The following is an 18,539-nucleotide window of genomic DNA, read 5'->3' on the forward strand; positions in this document are numbered from 1 at the left end:
AAAGGGAATGCGAGATGAATTCGGCCAGAAGTTTTGTCGAGGGCAAGAAGACCAAAAGCGAGGGACGTTCGGGTAAGCCCAGCAGGAAGGGGAAGGAATTGAGAAAGGAGCCACGCCAATGCTGAAAGGGCCCCGAAAAAAAAAGGGTCGACCGGGAGGAAGAGCGACTGGTGTGGCAGGCTTGGATGGTATAGGCTAAGGCACGTCGAGGCAAGGCAGGCGCAGGCAGGCTTGGGTTGGAGGGAGGCAGGGTACATGCAAGTACGCGGGAGATGGAGGGCAGGCACACTCAACTTGGAGATTACAACAAGTACCTCACCACCTCTCTCACCTTATTACTCTGCACCACACCACCATACTCTCCGAATTCAAGCGTACAGACCACAGCTTATTGCCTCAGTCCGCGGTAGGCGAGTGAGAAAGACAGAGAGGAGAGAACACATTGGCCTGAACCACGGAACCCGCCAACTTTGCCTGCTGGACCCTTACCTTAGCACCCGCATCATGACTGTTCTATAAAGTAGGTAATACTTGTCTGCCTGCCCATTGAGGTAGGTACTTTGGCTGACTTTGGAACAGGTGCAAAAGCAGCTGCAACCCGCGGCTCGACAGCAGCAGAATACGAAGAATGAGCCAATGGCAAAGCCTCAAAAAGTTTAATCAGGTTAGCAGAGGTATCGTCTTGTACCGACAGCCCTCAGCACGCGAGATTGCCGGAGCTGCCAAGCGCTTCTGGACTCAGGAGACACTGTGCCGCAACCTGAAGGTACTTCGCCCTTTTCTCTGGTCTCTCTGTTTCTCTCCTTGTCCTACGGATACTATTCTCCCGTCCATTTCCCAGGACCTCATAACTGCAATTCAATTCCACAACGTGTCTCCCCGCTCATCTTTCCAGGATCAACACACGGGGGCTTCGTGGGAAGCACGCGCCCCCTTTCTACCGTCCATCTGTCAGCAAGTCAACCTAGAATCCTGGATGCTTGCGGCTTGTGGCCTGCCATCGAATTCAGACTTTAGACTTCAGCATGAAGGAGCGGGAGCCTGAGTAGCCAGCGGGAAATCAGCTGAATGACACAACCGCTCGCCAAGGGACAGGTTATCTCTCGGAGAGCAGAAAAACTTGCAGGCCTACCCCAGTGTTCTCCAGGGTGCCCGGCCGCATCCCCAAGCACGGAACACCTAACGACAACAGTGTGGTGTCCTTACGCGGTAGAGAAACCACCATACCCTCCCCGGCGTTCTTGGTGCAAATGGGATGCTGTAGAATCGCTAACCGTACTGAGTACAGAAAGCACCCAATGTCAAGAACTCGCTCGTCTACCGAGGCCTGAAAAACTAGACGTCCTCGAACTGGCCCAGAAGCCTGACAGCGAACTACTTCTTTTGTTCGACTGCTGTCACTCTGTCGGTTCAACGGCGCTACGAACCCTAGGCCCGATAGACGATGGCTTACGGCTCTCTCCCCCATCGTTCAGGACCTCACTTCCTCAGTTTCTAATGTTATTTTACTGATAGATGGCGCCGATGGCACGCAGCTCCACCCTTGCTTTGCCCAATATCCGATGTTACGGCACCACATACCAACGCAGGTAGCGACTCCCCGATGCTGGCCTGTGCGAATGCCTGGGCTAGAACCGCTATCCGCATCTCGATTCGTCCAACCGTTATTATTGACCGTGGCACGCCGCACACCCACACTCACATGGCACGCTCAATTCCTATTACCCGCAACAAGAAAGTTCAAGCTCTTCTTGCAGCTGTACTACTGTATGCTAGGATTCGCGAGAAGCAGAGACGAATCGGCCCAAGATAATTCTTCGTCAAAACAACAAGCTAGGCCATTCCAGCCAACCCACCACCCCCTGGAAAGTCTTAGGAAATGCATGGCACGGGAAGACGGCGAGAATCGAGAGATGGATGGAGACTTGACAGAGAGGGGGGGGGAAGGGAAAGGCAGGGATCGCTGTCAATCTCCAACCCGCCACATCCACTATCCCACTCACGCACGCACGCGATTGTCACACCCGGAAGACAGAAAAATGGAGATATTTCCAGCTGTTCAACTCTCCGACCGCCAATGCACAGCAAACTTTCTAGATTTCGTCTCCAGCGTCCCTCTCTCCCCTCTCTTTTCGTTTGTTCCGCTCCGCGACTGTCTCCTCACGGGCAGCGAAAGGGACAATGCTTTTCCCCTCCGGCCTTCCAAAGGCCCAGGCCGCGTGCCGGCCATGGATCAGATGGAGCAACAGTCGTCGTCATCCGGCATCATCACGGGCATAGACGATGGATCCTATCCCCCCACAGTTCCGCCGTTGCGTGTGCATTTTGTCAACTCCTGATTCAGCTTACAAGGTGCGCTTACAGGAGGTAGGGGAAACCAATGGATGCAAAAGATGTTGCTCTTCGAATGCTGTCTTGCTGATCGTCCTACTCCCCGCCCGCCTGGTCAGGCCGTTGGTCGCGTGCACCGCATGCTGTCCACAACTCCCGGGAGCGACGGCCCAATTATGCACACAGCACCATCGAATCATCGATTCGACGGTGATCTGTCACCCTTAAATATAGCAACATGCCAACGTCCATCTTGTGGGAGCTCTCCATCCTACATTTAAGCAAGGAACTGGGCTACTATTTACCACACACCAGGCAGCATGGTGACTGATTGTCAGTTATTTACCTATCCTCGCCTGGTAGATGAAGGGCATGAAGCCGGATTTCGCATTCGATTTCGTATACACAGGAAATAGTCCTCGTCGACCGTTGGCCACATGATATAGATTAGCAAAACCAGCCCAAGCTACAACTCGTATATAACGAATACGACCCCAGGTGTAAAAACGGGACCACGTCATAGCACTGGCATCATGTCATTCCCATGTTCGCACAGCCAACACGGCAAGAGACCTGCGTTGCCACTGGTATATCGGATGAGCATCATTGAATCCGATCAGCGTCCAGCACAGGCTGCCTCCAGCTTCACGGGACTGTGCTCTGTCGCAGGATCTGACCTCGACCAAGTCGGTTCATCCGACCATGATAAATATAGTACTGCGTACAGGATAAACCAAGCCTCGGCTGAGTAAGCTGCTCTCTCCAAAAGGCAGGCGCATGTCGATCCAAGCGGGAAGCTCTCTTTCCCAAAAGCAGTGAAGCACTTCATCGTCCTCCCCGTGCGCCCCCAAACTCAAGATGACAAAGCAGTAACTGGTGCCAGCCGAGTGGCGGCTCCGGAGCCTCAATCATTGGCGAACCTCGTTGTTGCCGTGAATGCCAACGACATCGCTACCGATGCAACTGCGACGTACTGCTGCTGCAACCAAGTGAACAACATATTCGATACCCAGGTTTCGACTCTACGTCGACTAGAGAATTCAATAATCACCTTTTTGAAAGCCAATGGCGTCTGGATGAGGGTTCATTTCATCCGTCTTTCTGTGAGCTCCGTTTTTGCTGCACGGGGATTTGTACGTTTACGACATCACTCGATATTCACCTTGAGCGACTCGCACTTCACCCACGGCCGCCGGACAATACCTCACATCACTCAAATATCACCTGAGAACATACGAAGTCACTCTCCATCATCGAAGCCGTCAACAGAAAAGACATCACGAACAATGGCGTCCCGGCGATCAGCGCGACTGAGCGCCCAAACGGACATCCAGATTCCGCCGCCTCCCACAATCATAGCGCCTTCCGCAGCCTCCCCGGCGCCAAAAGGCCGGAAGAGAAAGGCCCTGGCAGAACCCGCGCCTACAGATTCAGCTCCGTCCTCGGACCCGGTCACACCGCCGAGAAAACGGAGCTCCAAGGCCGGCCCGGTAACACCCGTTCCGCCTCCGCCAATGACACCCACTCCGAGCGCCGTCGGCCTCATCGCCGAACGCATCAACGGCACCGCAAAGAAGCCCAAGTCCAAGGCCGTTAGCCGGCTTGCTGACCCGAAACTTACCAACGCGCCCGTCATCTCACCCGAGACGTCGAGGGTGATCGCGTCTCGGTCCGCCGAGGCGGCATCGCCCTCCAAGGCACCGACGAGTAGTGTTCCAGGAGCAGGCGGGAGTGCGAAAAGAACAACCACGGACACCATCCTCGAGGAAGCATGCCGCCATCTCATCGAGGTCGACGAACGCATGAAGCCCCTCATTGAGAAAAACTACTGCCGCGTCTTCTCACCCGAAGGCCTCGCCGAAAAGGTGGACCCCTTTGAGAGTCTCTGCAGCGGCATCATCTCCCAGCAGGTCTCGGGCGCCGCGGCACGATCCATCAAGAACAAGTTCGTCGCTCTCTTCACAACAGACGAAGAACCCGAAATCAAAATCGAAGCCGCTGAGTCGACCGAGTCCGGGTCCTCCTCCAACAAGTTTCCCCAGCCGTCAGAGGTAGCTGCCCGCTCGATCGAGAACCTCCGCACCGCCGGCCTCTCGCAGCGGAAAGCCGAGTACATCAAGGGCCTGGCCGAGAAATTTGCGTCGGGGGAGCTGAGCGCCCAGATGCTGGCGGAGGCCCCCTACGAAGAGGTGCGGGACAAGCTCATCGCCGTCCGGGGCCTGGGCTTGTGGTCGGTTGAGATGTTTGCGTGCTTCGGCCTCAAGAGGATGGACGTGTTCTCGCTGGGCGATCTGGGCGTACAGAGGGGCATGGCGGCCTTTGTCGGGCGGGACGTGGCCAAGCTCAAGGCCAAGGGCGGCGGCAAGTGGAAGTACATGTCGGAGAAGGACATGACGGAGATGGCGAGCCCGTTTGCGCCGTATCGTAGTGTGTTCATGTGGTATATGTGGAGGGTCGAGGAGACTGATATAAGCACACTGGAGTAGTAGTCGGGTTACGTATTACACAGGAAATAGCCTTTTCTCTCTCGGAAAACATGCCCACTCTTGCGATATTCAGAGTCTCCATCTCGAATATCGCGAAATTGCAGACATCACCAATGAGGCATGTGGGGTGTCCGGGAAGGATACGAAATCCCCGGCGATACGAGATATCGATTCTGCCGCACACCCAGAAGGGCCAGAACCAGGCGAAAACGTAGCCAAACTTCCCCAACGAACGCTCTCGGCAGTGGAAACAAAATTATCTTCAATCTCTTAGTAATGGTCAAGCGGACTACGGGATAGATCACGACGAACCTGCCCACGTCATCCCTCAACTACTCAGGACCATTTAGGATTACCCCCAATGCCGCACATCGATCAAGCTTTCAGGCTTGACAGCCTTGTGCGTCAGTCAGAATTAGACTTGCACTTTCAGGGTTTTGCCTGCCCTCCAAGAGTACGGCGCGCGGACGATTCCAACGTTCAGCCTCAGAGAGAAAGCGGCGCAGCTTTCCATTTGTGTTTGGAGTTGCGAGGCGTTGCGAGTTGACTGGACGCACCGGCCCTGAGTGCCACAAGCAAATGACGGGTCTGCGACAACGACAGCGACACCGAAACCCGACGGGAGGCCTACGGCAGCTTGCAGCTGCCCCGGGCCGTGTTAAGGCAGAACGAAAGCGGTTTGTGGCAGGAACGGGAAAGCTTTCTCCACGCGGATGCTCCGTCTGGGCTATCGTGACTGTGAAATGGGGGTTGAACGTGCGTCAGCCAAGGATGTCGATGTTTGAAGTCTTGTCGCAGGATGAACATGTTGTTACTAAAAGTCTAGAACCTGACCAGCTGAAGAGCGTCAGGTATTATCCGCGTTACAAAGTGAAGAGTAACACATGACGCTCGTGCTCGAGGCCCTACGACAGAAATTAAGACTGTAGAGTCTAGGACTTTGCGTTGGAAGCTGCGAGTGACATCACAAGGCGATATACAGAGTAATACCAAGCAGCCGTCTGAGTCCAGATGTCTGTCCCAGATTCCCGTTGTGCGGCATACGGCCACCCGTGACATAGATCAGCCGCGATGGAAGGTCGGTCGTTGCACTCTTTGTGCTTCGGAAGCACTCTGTTTGGCCAGCGCCGTTCGTGCCGTTGACGGTTTTCAGAAACGGCAGCCACAGCAGCTGGCAGAGCCATTGGAAAACCTGGAAGTCTTGGGTATCCCCCCTGCAAGCCTGAGAGATTATGAAGCTAGGATGAGCGCGGACAAGCCGGGGGTGACGGGTGTGTCACTAGCGTAGGATGGGACGCGCGAGCCGTCCGGGAACAAGATGCAGCAAGAGATATCGAAAATGAAGACTGGCATGTGGTAAAATGGTGCGTAGCAGCGATGCAATCTTGCTGCGTTGCTAGTTCTTTCGTTTATCGCTTGTATCCGTATTGCCATTCCGACCTCCTATTTCTGGTGGATTTCTATCGGCTGATCATCAGACTGCATTGAACACAGAGATGGCAAATCTCGGGGGAGCGAGACAGGCACTGGTGGTTGGGGCAAAAAGACAGCAAGCATGCCATCGAGTATTCGTATATTGATTTGTACATGTGTGCCTGTATCCGTATACCAATTTGACTCATTGTCTCGGTGCGGCATCGTGGCAGAACATAACGTTGGAGGCAGCTTCAGTTCCGACCAGTCGCGGCTGAGTGTGCTGTCGCGGGCCGCTGAACAACCCAGCCGAGAATGGACCAGTGGGAGGCAAATAGTCGTCAGCGCTCAGCCGCCATTTGCAAGTTCGGGCTCGCTGGTTTCGTAGAACAGTGTTGGCGTATTCTTGGAAGGGCCTTAGCGTCAGTGTAAGTAGACGTCGAAATGGCTAGCGACGCGACACGACTGTGAAATGTCGTGCCATCGCCGTTGATGGTGGTGAGGGCCCATGAAAGATGAGGGTCACATCGCCGTGGTTGGTTCCGGGTATCGACTCCGTCTCATCCACCACCGTACTGCTGCAGCAACACTGGAGATAGGATTAACTGACAGAGCCGATGATTGCAGATGGACCACAGCAAGCCCCCGTATGCCCGCATTCTGCTGCCGTCAGTGTTGAGCCGTCGACGAATGGCAGCGACCAATGACACAGCCAAGCTCTTGTTGAACGCGTCGCGCTATATGCACTGCCAACTTCTTCTCTGTGGGTTGCAGTCCTGATCGAGGCCGCCGTGCAAAGCCTGAAGTGAAGGCCTGGGCGACTCGGGAGCCAGGCATGATTTGATATCTGCCTGCGAGTGGCCATCCGTACTCTGTACACTATGTTTGAGCCGAAGTTATTAACATGCTTTAAACTTGCTTCTTCCCGACCCTCGTCACAGTTTTTGTCGAGTCCAGGCCATGGCCGTGCCCACAATCATTCGGATGGCCGAGCAACTGCGTCATTGACTGCAGCGGCTCCTGGCGGTGCCAGCAGTCCTGAACTGATGGATCTGTAAATCAAAACATTGTGCCGCTCAGGGAGATGAAACAATTTGTGGATGGATGGCCGACATAGCCTGCGGTTTTTTTTCTTTCTTGTTCGCGGCAGCCGGTAGTGGCGTGCTGGGCAATGTACCTGGTACAAACTTAGCACCATTTGTGATGGTTTTTCTCTGGGATGGAGGCGATCAACGATGGGGATTCGATGCCAGCTGAGCAAGGCCTCGATGATTCGAGCAGGAGCTTTTGGGCAGCGGGTTGTTGGCGGCACCCATCGGTACCAATACGGACTGGGTGTCGTGGGTGTGTGAACAAAAAAGGTCGGACCGCAGATTGATTGCCAGAAGAAGCCTGGCTCGAGACGGTGGGTGTTGATTGGTGGCGGAAAGAGGGCCAATTGTGGATTGGGAGTCCTTGAGTTGTGACACTTTTGCAAGAGAAAGGAAGTCTCGGCTGGAGCCTCACTGCCAACTGGGCCTCAGGCGCTATCAACGCAGCAGTGGTGGGTGGTCACTATCTGCGAGGTGGTCGTGGTGGTTCAGGCTTTCCAGCATCCGCGGTGCAAAGTCTCAGAGTCTCGGTCAGTGGATACTGGGGCTGGTTCTCGCGTCTGACCTTGGCAGGGCCTTGTGCGGGATAACTGTGGAGTGGGAGAATCCGTCGGACATTCCCATGTCCATCCATCTCCATTTTGGGAGGCCTGACCTTACTGCGCAGGGTCAAGTGCAGCAACTTATGTAAGGTACAGACATGATCTGTGGAGGCACGGGGAGGCGAGACGAGGCGAGGCGGATGATCATTCATGACTGCTGCGTGTTGTTGTTTGTTTTGCTTGTTGCTTTAGTGTGGTGTGCTGCCATTACCAACTACTTATTTTGCATAGGTAATAGGTGTTCGTGCCTAGGCACTCGATGATGTAAAATTGTGAGCGCTCGTGTCGAGAATGGTCCAGAGACCACACAATAAGTGGAAGGTTTCGCATCGGCTGGCCTAGCGCATTGACTTTCGGACAGAATTTTCGGTCGAGGCGTGACAGAGAGAATGGAAAGTCGGATCAATCACGTCCTTGGGCAATGAACGAATTGGACGAGGAATGCCTCTGTGCTCGCCTCTGTGCTTGGGGGATTTCGTAGGGGCGAGAGTCTGGCGATTCATGTTTGACTGCGCATGTGCATGTTCGTCCTATATATCAGTAGAGACGTCAGCCCTCGCAAGTACTCCGTTTAGGCAGTCGAATTGCCTTTCTAGAGGAGACAGATGTAAGGTTCTCGCTGACTGTTGTCAACTGAGGTGTCTGACTGACGGGAAGCTGTGTGTCTGCATAAGGTATGTTGGTGTGTCAAAGTGTATGAGAGAGTGTGTGTGTGGTGATTATTCGCTCTGGCCGTGCCTCTTTGGAAGACGGAGAGAATTGTGTGTACGCAGTATTGTGTGTGTCGTGTGTGTACGTATCTTCTTCACAAGGAACACCCCCCCTTTCCTAAAGAGACCCACTTAAACAGTACAAGTGGTACCCACTCTTCATCTCTGCCCCTTGCCCCTGTACTAGTGCAAAGAGGGAGATGGATTGCTCCAAAGTGGTTCCCGATGGGCGGAGCTAGGCCAGAAACCAAGACCTTCAAATCTCGCCAGACCGGTGGAAGCAGGGTTATTTGCAGAAACTTGATGCCATGGCGGCCGGCTTTTGTGTCCATTGCGATTCCATCATCACTCTAATCAGATTATAAGCCATTCAATATTTGCTACGGCCATTTGCTCCATCCTGATGCGTCAAGGAAGGAAAGAAAAGTCTTGATAGCAGATCCCCCCCATGCAGAGGCTCCAGAGATTTTTCTACCTTGGTACCTTGTGAAAGGAAGGAGGCTCAGGCTTCGGGACCGGCAGATAAACTCTGGCGGAAAAAGGGGGCCAGGAGGCGTGTCTGTAAATGGCGAGAAAAAACACGGACTTTTGTTGCTCAAAATACTGGAGGAAATCCTCCCAGAATTCCTGCCAAAGACGCAGCCCACTGACTGCTGCAGCCACGACAGATTGAACAGACAGACAAATGATCAGATAGACGTATAACACAGACTCTGCCAATGCCAGTGTGTCTGTCTGCAACCTGCCAGCGTCAAACGCAAAAGACCTGCAAGTCGCGACACCATATCCACAGCAGCGGCAGCTCACGGGGATTCCGTCTACGCCGTAGCACATTAATGAGTCTCAAGTTCCCAACTGACTTGAGTAGCTCGGCGCCGTGCCAGCTGAGATACCTACAGGACTTGACTCTAGTTTGAGGTAGAGCGTCTTCGTTGACCAAACCCGAGAGACTAACGCGGCAGACTAAATACTTGGTAGCTTCACCAGACACCAGCCTACATGTGTCACCGCACCGAACCTTCCATGGTGACGATGCCGATGCTGGTGCTGCATGAGTGCTCAACTACAGAGTACCACCACCATCTTCAGTCTCAATTCTCCCTCTCTCTCTCACTCGCTCCCTAATGGAGCTGGGCTACAGTCTACTACGTACACTACAGACTTCGGATACCTTGGACTGCTGGAGGCGCCGGTCCGTCAGTTCTTGGTCCCAGTTCCAGTCTTGACCACACCCTCGCCGGCCCTGGTCCCTGTCTTGGTTACTTTGTACCCGCAGCGTGCACCACGAATAGCAGCGTGATAATTGCCTTGACCCCCCTTCTTTCGGGCCATTCCTTGCCTCCCTCTCTGTTGCTGTACCTATTCATACACAAAGTTGTATGGAAGAACGGCGGGATACTTTTTCTACACACCCCCTTCTCCAAAAAAGAGTGTTTCCCCTCTAGCCACACCCTCCTGGATCCTGGGTCTGCCTCTCTACCTGACTACGGATACGGATACCTCTATTACCCTTCATAGCGCCAGTCCACGCCAACCAGCGGCACCACTCAAAGTCCAGTCTTCCTCCATCCCTCCCTTCCCCCAGATCATTTTCTTCCTCTTCCCTTTCCGTGACAGCTTCATTTCTGTTCGTTTTGACATTCAATTCCCGTCTCTCGTTCACTCCTCTGTACGCAACAAAAGGCCTATATCTCCTGCCTTCAACAAAAGCTTCCCTTTTCTACATCACCGAGAAAGAGAAGAAGAATCACACGTGGACTCAAGGTACGTAACTGTCGTGGAACGATCCGGAAAACAAGGCCCAACACGAGGAAGGAGGCCACGGGCGAGAAGGAAGAGCGGAGAGCGGCTGCCAATGCTCGGCAGGAAATCGCCATCCATTGCTTGCCGCGTCGTGGAATGCCTTCTCGCCTCCTCTTCACTTCCTCCAGCCCCAAAAACACATTGCCCAATTCCATCTCGTCCCACCAGCCTCTTCTTCTGCCCTACTACACCTCTTCTCCACCGTCGCTTGCCTTGCCCATCGTCGACATCTGGGGGAAAAAAGGAGTCGCTCGCCGGTTCCTTCAGAAACACACAAGAAACACCGGAGCCCCATATCCAACCAATTCTTTCGACCCGCAGACGTCAACTTCCTTCACTCCCTTCCCTCCTCTCCCTCTACAACCAACGTCGAGCTTTTTGGAACACCGCTTCAGGAATACCGACCTGGAGTAGACTCCAATTCATCAACGCTTCCATTATCTTTCCGTTCAAACGACCATCGCGAGCCATCGATTCTTCACAGATAAACTGACCCCGAAATCCACAGCCTCCAAATCAATCACAATGTACTCCAAGCTCATCACCGCCCTCGCGGCCGTCGGTGCTGGTGTTGCCTCTGGTATGTTCCGTTCGAAGCCCTCTTTGGGGATGAACGTTTTCTAACCACAATTCGCTTTGTCCAGCCCAGAGCAGCAACATCTGCTCATCGGCCACCGTTACCGTTACCGATGCCGCCATGGCTACCGCCCTTCCCTGCACCACCTTCACCGGTTCCGTAAAGATCTCCGAGAGCATCACCGGCAACATCGATATCAACGGCCCCAAGACCATCAAGGGCGACCTGATCGTTACCAACGTCACTCAGCTTGTTGGCCTTACCTCCTCCACCCTCGCCTCCGTTGAGGGCACCTTCCAGATGCAGGGCCTGACCCTCCTTTCTGACCTGCGCTTCACCTCGCTCGCCACCGTCGGCTCTATCAACTGGGTCACTCTGCCCGCCCTCGGCTCCCTGGTGTTCGGTACCGCCGGTGTCACCAAGGTTAACGACATTCTCATCAGCGACACCTTCCTGAAGAGCTTGGACGGCCTGAACGTCGCCTCTGTCGACTCCCTTCGCATCAACAACAACAACCAGCTTGTTTCTTACAGCAACCAGCTGGCCAACGCCACCAAGACCATCGAGATCAACTCCAACGGCCCCGACCTGGGTATTACCCTCCCCAACCTTATCTGGGCTGGTGAGATCATCATTGCCGATGCCGCCAAGGTCCAGATGAACTCCCTCGAGGTCGTCAACGGCTCCATCAAGTTCGACAAGAACACCTTCACCGAGTTCATTGCCCCCAACTTGACCCAGACCACCGATGGTGATGTCTCATTCATCAACAACGTCGAGCTCACCAACCTGTCTCTGCCCCTTCTTGCCAAGACTGGTGGCGGCCTGACCATCCAGAACAACACCCTTCTCCAGAAGATTGACGGTCTTCCCAAGCTTAAGCAGATTGGCGGTGCTGTTCTCCTCCGTGGCAACTTCACTGAGTAAGTTTTACGGTTTCTTGTGGTTCTGTGACAAATCTGACAAATAATACAGGGTCGACCTTCCCGCTCTCGAGGACGTCAAGGGTGCCTTCGACACTCAGTCCACTGGCAACATTGACACCTCTTGCGACGTCTTCAACAAGATGAAGGGCCGCCAGATCCAGGGTGACTACAAGTGCCGCAGCAACAACACCAACGCCAACAAGGACGGCGACAGCAACGGCGGCTCCGCCGGTGGCTCCACCAACAACAACAACGGCGCCGCTGGCAACGTTGCTGTCAACACCGCCATCCTTGGCGCTGCTGTTCTCTTCGGTCTCACTCAGCTGTTGTAAACGACTGGCACTGGAAATACGGGCTCGGATAATGGTGGCGTTCTCCATACATCTTTCACTGTTTGTGCAATTTCTTTACAGCAACTCTGTCTCAACAGCTTGCGAAAACCCTCACGCATTCCCTAGACTGGGAACCTCCTGCGTATAGGAGAACCTCTAGACTTAATACTGGACGATGGGTGGAGATGCTACGGACCCTCGTCGACTTTTTACTCTCTTTTGCGTGACGAACCAAAAGCACCTACAGACCAACGCGTCGTGTCGTTTCTACCGCATCATTCGGTTTCGACCTTGCCACGCTACATATCCCGCCTAGACGATTTTGGGAAAAGGGTTCGGTCGAGCGGCATGTCGAGAGCTTGGATGACGGGTGGTTAAACACGGGCGGTGGCAACGGCAGATACCTGGCGGAGGCGTGAGATTGATGGCGGACAACAAGGCGATAGGCAACGAAGATAGAGAGGGCTGTAGTGTGTATTGAGGATCCATGATGTGTATACCTTTTTCTACTTTTAACGTTTCACTGTGTCTGATTGCCCTGAAGTGCAATGTCTGATGTAAAGTTACTATAGGAGTAGACGTAACGCGAAAGCCGTTCACGGAATGACGTTTTCTGGGCTCTTGAAGGCGAACTTCCAATTGTTCGTATCTTCATCAAGTGTTTGCAACTTTATGAGGTAGCCATTTATTGTTTTCCATATTCTACGTCATTGGTAGATACCTTTATCGAACTTCTCAGTATCGAAGAACTTTGGCACTATAACATTGCCGTTGAATACGCGTCCATCCAGCTCATTGACCGCCTATTTTAGTGATCATGTTAGAAAACGCCCTGCTGTGTGTGGAACGTGGCCGGGAGGCGAAAGACTTACACGAAGGGCAGAGACTTGGTCGGTAAACCTGATAAAGACCTGCCTCTTTTCAACGTCGATGTATAATCGCTCGACCCTGCCATACTATAACAGAGGACGTAATTAGCATTTTGAGAAACGGCAAATGGTGTTCTTCATCTTTGGGTACACAAAGCAGGCAGGGTCCCTTTCTGTCGCTCCAGGAGAGCGTGAAGCATGGATCACTTACCTTTTCACCGCATTCCTCGCCAATCTCCTGCCCCAGCCCATTGGCGATCTCGCCCTGCAGGTCCTCCATGTTATCCAGCATGCGCTGCAGAACAATGACCTCGCTCATGGGCCCGCCAAACTTGCCGCCGCCGCCGCCCTCGGTCTCGTCCTTGCGCTTCCCGCCAATGACTTTGGCGCGGTTGCCCGGCTCGGCCCACCCGCCGCCCTCGGCGTCCGACTTCTTCTTGCGCTTCTCGACCTGTACGCGCAGCGGGTTGACGATGCCGGACTCGTCTGCGCCCAGGCCGGAGCCCTTTGTCCAGCCGTACTTGCTCATGAGGCGTTGGGCGAAGCCGGCTTGGCCTGGGCGGGAGGATCGCGGGGCCTGAGCTTCTTCTGATGCGGGCGGTGGCGGTGGTGGTGGTGCCCTGCTGGCGCCGAGGCCGAGGGTTGGCGGTGGGGAGTCTGGGTCTGAGGGCTCTTCTTCGTCTGCGGGCGGTTGCTTGGTGGAGGATGGAGTATAGCGGACGGGTGCACGGGATATCGTTGCTTCGTCGGTCACTGCCGGGGGAGGAGGGGGAGGAGGTGGTGCGGACGCGGAGAGAGCTTGACGGCGGGCATATGCGTCGTCTCCGATTGCTGCTTCCGTGGCTCGTGGTTCGGCTGGGGGTGGTGATGTTGGAGGCGGGGGGACGAAGGAGTATTCGGCTGGAGGGGCGAACTGATCTGAGGAGAGCGTTTAAGTAACGTGCCGTCTCTGCGCAAAGAAGATTAAGGCGGGGGGAAGACTCACTCATCGCCGGCCGGCGCTCCGTCTCTTCGTCGCTGTCATCGCTCAGACTCTTGCGTCTGCGGTGGCGGTAGAGCAGCCTCTTCCACTCCTGCACCTCGTGGATCCGCTCGTCGCTGCGCAGATACTCCTCGACATTGGTGGGCTTCGTTGGGTCGTAGATGTCGTCCCAGTTGGTCTCGGCGGGCTGGTCGTTGTTTCCCTTCTTCTTCTTCTTTCTGCGGCCGCCGCGCTGATGGCCTCCGCCTCCGGCACCGGCGCCTGCGTTGGCGCTGTAGCGCCACTCGTCTTCCTCTGTCACGGCCCAGTCGGCGAGGGTGCTCTTTGGCGGCGGTGGTTGTTGGGCGGCTGCCGTCGAGGATGTTGGCGCGGAAGAAGCTGCTGTGGAGGTGGCCGCGGCTAACGTGTTCGCGCTTGGTATCGTCTTGGGGAAGTTTGGCTTTGGTTTCGCTGTCTTTGCTTGTGGTCTGCGTATGGGCTGGAAGCGGAGGGCTGTTGGAGGGTGGTAAGTTTCTGGTGAACCTGAAAAAGAATATGGTCTAGAGGAGAGCGGCGGTAGTACATGGGTCTATGGGCTTTTTCACAGCTGTCCCATCCTTCGGGTCAGCGACCGTGCCGTCTTGATTGTAGCGGACGGGAGCGCTCGAGATCGTGGCCGAGGGGTCGGCGACTGGGTCAAGGAGGTTTGCGTAGAGCGACAAGCCTCCTCGCGCGGGCGGAGGTGGAGGCGGCGGCGCGGCCATTGAGCTTATTTTCGGCGCGGAGGGGTAATTTTGAAGGATTGATATGGTGGTCAATGGTCGTGTGGAAGGTTATCAGAGGTGTTCTGCGTGATGGGCGAGTACCAGCAGCGAGGGTTGAGTGCGTCGCAAAAGAGACAACGAGATACGTTCAGCCTGGTTCCGCACAGCGAAGTTGAAGCTGCTGGGAAGCTTGCCTGATGGACCCACTCATGTGGAGCGCACCTCGAATGTCAATGTGCAGATTGCACCTTAAAGTGCCAGGTGCCTGACGTAAAGAACGGATACAAATACCTGGGCTTACCTAAGGCGAATCAGCCAAACCCACCGGTTCGCTGCCGTTCGTCCGTCAGTAAAGCGGAGCCTGGCCGCCTGGGTTTCAGCACCTCAACGGCCGCTGGGCCACTGAAAACCTACCCCTGCGCGTTCCGGCACAGCGCCCAGCCCGCCGCGCAAGCGCAGTTCCATGTTTCTTCGGGGGTCTTCGTGGGGGACGAGCCACCGGTTGATCTGGGAAGGGCGGGTATTACAGTGGTTCAGTCAACTTCAGTGGGCAAATGTGGCAGCGGGCTAAGAAAAAGCCGACCGGGGTGATCCGGCTTGTCCCAGGCTGGGCTGGTCCCGAGCACATCATCGTCCTAGTCAGGTTTCCCTATCAGTCGACCATTGTGCCTCAACTTTTGTTTCCAACGTAGACTTGTATTTTACCTCTATCTAAGATTGTTACCGTTGAACGGCTCACTCACACAAGCTCCTTGAATATCCTAATTGCCTACCCCGGACGAATCCTCTGGGTTCTATCCTTGTCTAGACAAGTTCATCTGATCGTCCACCACCTTACCTAACCTTACTCCAAAAGCTTCTCCGAATTCGCTGGTGGTTGCAACTCTTCAACTGCCGTCCGGTCAGGCACAATCACACCCTGTCATCCAATAGAGTGAGAGATAAAATTCATACGTCAAGTACGCAAAGATGGCGTTGACTCTCCAAACCGCCATCAACGGCCCGGCCAACTCCACGGCCGTCATTGTGCCGTCCAAGCCCAATGCTCTCACAGCCACGTACGGCGACCTGGTGAGGGAGACCTCGGCCTTCCAGCAGAAGCTGGCCGCCATTGGCATCACAAAGGCCTCGCCCGTTTCCATCGCGACCGTCAACTCCTATGAGTTCATCGTCTCCTTCCTGGCCGCCTCATGGCAGCGTGGCATCGCTGCGCCCCTGAACCCGGCCTACAAGCAGGACGAGTTTGAGTTCTACATTGAGGACGTCAAGTCCGCCATCGTGTTGGTTCCCAAGGGTGCCTATGCCGCCGGTGCACCTGCCGTCAAGGCCGCCAAGAAGTTCAACGCCGCCATCGCTGAGACGTACTGGGATGAGGCCAGGAAGGAGGTCGCGCTTGATGTAAAGGATCTGGGACAGCTCAAGGGCAAGGGGCCTGAGAAGGTGTTGCAGGCTGAGGCCGACGACGTTGCCTTGGTTCTGCACACCAGCGGCACCACCTCCAGACCCAAAGTTGTAAGTCGTAGTCGGTCTACTTAGAGTTGAGGAACATGGGAAAGCTAACATCATGTATAGGTCCCTCTTACACACCGCAACCTGACCAGAACAATGAGTAAGTCCAAGTCTCGCAGGAGAGAGGAGCTGAGATGCAAGGCTAACACCAGTGATAGAGAACATCCAGAACACATACCAGCTTACAAGCGAGGACCGCACTATGCTGGTCATGCCCCTGTTCCATGTCCATGGCCTTCTCTGCGGCCTTCTCGCACCCCTAGCCTGCGGCGGCTCCATGGTCGTCCCGAACAAATTCTCGGCCACCGAGTTCTGGGGAGACTTCATCACCCACAAGGCCAACTGGTACACCGCCGTGCCCACGATCCACCAGATCCTCCTCAAGAACCCGACGCCCAGCCCGCTGCCCGCCATTCGCTTCATCCGCTCCTGCTCCTCCCCTCTGTCGCCCACCGTCTTCCACCAGCTCGAGGAGACGTACAAGGCGCCCGTCCTCGAGGCCTACGCCATGACCGAGGCTGCCCATCAGATGACCTCCAACCCCCTCCCGCCCGCGAAGCGCAAGCCCGGCACTGTCGGCCTCGGCCAGGGCGTCGACGTGCGCATCCTCAACGACGCTGGTGACGAGCTCGCTCAGGGCCAGGAGGGCGAGATTTGCATTCGTGGTGAGAACGTCACAAAGGGGTACCTCAACAACGACGCCGCCAACGCCTCGTCGTACACCAAGGGCGGCTTCTTCCGCACGGGCGACCAAGGCAAGAAGGACGAGGACGGCTACATTGTCATCACGGGCCGCATCAAGGAGCTCATCAACAAGGGCGGCGAGAAGATTAGCCCCATTGAGCTTGACAACGTCTTGACCCGCCACCCTGCCGTCTCCGAGGCCGTCAGCTTCGCCATCCCCGACGACATGTACGGTCAGGATATCGGTGTTGCCGTTGTTCTCAAGCCGGGACAGCAGCTCAAGGGCGAGGATTTGAAGGGCTGGGTGCAGGAGAAGCTGGCCAAGTTCAAGGTTCCCAAGAAGGTTAGTTGATAAACTCTTATGAGATTGTCTGGAAATTCAGACTAACAAGATCTCAGATTTATTTCACCGAGACGATGCCCAAGACAGCAACGGGCAAGATCCAGCGCCGCATCGTCGCCGAGAAGATGCAGCAACAAGAGGCCCCCAAGGCCAAGTTGTAGACCAGCCGATTAGTAGACCATAAAGATTCGGCCATGCTCATGGTGGACCTAGATGATTGTAAGACAGTAGAAAGGGGTATTCTCGTAGATTTCACATACATCTGGCGTGAAAGACACTGTAGAGAGAGAGAAGAGAGATCTTGTGTGTTATTTTAGATACCTAAAAAGAAAGATAGAATAGAGGGATTTCCAATATCTATAATAACGCCCCGCCGCATATACATGTAACGTAATAACCATAATAACTGACCGATTCTTCGTGAATCTCATCAGATAGAGCCGCACACTCATGGGGCCTTCGTCTCGCCAGCCATGAACTTCAACCCTTCCTAGGCGTAAAACCCAAGGAGCCCTCCTATCCCAAACAACTCGAGCGTGAAAAGAGAAAACGGAAAGAAACATCTTTCTTCAGTCGTAGTGACCGCCCTCATCCAACTCATCATCAAGATCAGGATCCTCCCCCTCATCAGAGTCGTAGAGCTTCTTCTGCTGCTGATCGCCTCCCTGCTTCTGCTGCGGCGACGCAGACGCGCTCTTCGGCACAATGCTCTTCGGCGTCACGGCATGAAGCTCGACCCAGCACGAGTTCCCCTCAGGCCCATTCCACCGCGCGGGATTCACGTCCTTCCCGGCGTTGTCCGCTGCGGGCTCCGGCATCCCGTCGCCCCCGTGGACCGCGTACTCCCTCGATATCCTCCTCACCTCGGCATTCGCGTCCGCCAGCGCGGCGAAAGCGCCCATGACGGTCGTGGCGGCTGCGATGTCGCCGTCGGCGCCGCCGTCGCTGTAGAGGACGAGGGCGATTGTGTGGGGGAATTCGCGGCGAGATGGGGGCAAGGAAGCGACTGAGGAGGATGCCGTGGGAGGAGGAAGGCGTTTTGCGGGTGGTGGTGTGGTTTGGACTGCGCTTGTTGCCGAGGCGTTGCGCTTGTGCGCCGAGGTGTCTTCTGCGGATGACATCCTGACTGTCATTTGCC

At 55.1% G+C, this 18,539-nt stretch overlaps 7 protein-coding genes across 7 annotated transcripts; 4 read left to right on the top strand and 3 right to left on the bottom strand.

Moving 5' to 3' along the window:
• Positions 1-1,562: 1,562 nt before the first annotated feature.
• On the top strand, positions 1,563-2,339 carry CCOS01_05446 (uncharacterized protein; the record flags this gene model as incomplete). The annotated part of the gene is made up of 1 exon (XM_060453626.1): positions 1,563-2,339. The coding sequence occupies one exon, from the start codon at positions 1,563-1,565 to the stop codon at positions 2,337-2,339; it is 777 nt and encodes a 258-aa protein (XP_060315398.1).
• A 1,278-nt stretch (positions 2,340-3,617) lies between these two features.
• Positions 3,618-4,817, top strand: CCOS01_05447 (HhH-GPD superfamily base excision DNA repair protein; the record flags this gene model as incomplete). The annotated part of the gene is made up of 1 exon (XM_060453627.1): positions 3,618-4,817. The coding sequence occupies one exon, from the start codon at positions 3,618-3,620 to the stop codon at positions 4,815-4,817; it is 1,200 nt and encodes a 399-aa protein (XP_060315399.1).
• Positions 4,818-7,784: 2,967 nt separating this feature from the next.
• Positions 7,785-8,075, bottom strand: CCOS01_05448 (uncharacterized protein; the record flags this gene model as incomplete). The annotated part of the gene is made up of 1 exon (XM_060453628.1): positions 7,785-8,075. One exon carries the CDS (start codon positions 8,073-8,075, stop codon positions 7,785-7,787), a length of 291 nt encoding a protein of 96 aa, XP_060315400.1.
• A 2,886-nt stretch (positions 8,076-10,961) lies between these two features.
• CCOS01_05449 (uncharacterized protein) lies at positions 10,962-12,271 on the top strand (the record flags this gene model as incomplete). The annotated part of the gene is made up of 3 exons (XM_060453629.1): positions 10,962-11,016; positions 11,081-11,936; positions 11,989-12,271. The coding sequence occupies 3 exons, from the start codon at positions 10,962-10,964 to the stop codon at positions 12,269-12,271; spliced, it is 1,194 nt and encodes a 397-aa protein (XP_060315401.1).
• A 707-nt stretch (positions 12,272-12,978) lies between these two features.
• Positions 12,979-14,865, bottom strand: CCOS01_05450 (G-patch domain-containing protein; the record flags this gene model as incomplete). Its single annotated transcript, XM_060453630.1, has 5 exons — positions 12,979-13,074; positions 13,144-13,227; positions 13,352-14,058; positions 14,126-14,614; positions 14,685-14,865. The coding sequence occupies 5 exons, from the start codon at positions 14,863-14,865 to the stop codon at positions 12,979-12,981; spliced, it is 1,557 nt and encodes a 518-aa protein (XP_060315402.1).
• Positions 14,866-15,834: 969 nt separating this feature from the next.
• CCOS01_05451 (AMP-binding enzyme) lies at positions 15,835-17,562 on the top strand (the record flags this gene model as incomplete). Its single annotated transcript, XM_060453631.1, has 4 exons — positions 15,835-16,377; positions 16,438-16,474; positions 16,533-17,401; positions 17,458-17,562. The coding sequence occupies 4 exons, from the start codon at positions 15,835-15,837 to the stop codon at positions 17,560-17,562; spliced, it is 1,554 nt and encodes a 517-aa protein (XP_060315403.1).
• Positions 17,563-17,970: 408 nt separating this feature from the next.
• On the bottom strand, positions 17,971-18,534 carry CCOS01_05452 (uncharacterized protein; the record flags this gene model as incomplete). The annotated part of the gene is made up of 1 exon (XM_060453632.1): positions 17,971-18,534. The coding sequence occupies one exon, from the start codon at positions 18,532-18,534 to the stop codon at positions 17,971-17,973; it is 564 nt and encodes a 187-aa protein (XP_060315404.1).
• Between the last annotated feature and the right edge of the window lie 5 nt (positions 18,535-18,539).

Source organism: Colletotrichum costaricense, assembly GCF_030867565.1.
Source record: "Colletotrichum costaricense strain IMI 309622 chromosome Unknown Scaffold_5.1, whole genome shotgun sequence".
In the NCBI taxonomy this organism is placed as follows: domain Eukaryota; kingdom Fungi; phylum Ascomycota; class Sordariomycetes; order Glomerellales; family Glomerellaceae; genus Colletotrichum; species Colletotrichum costaricense.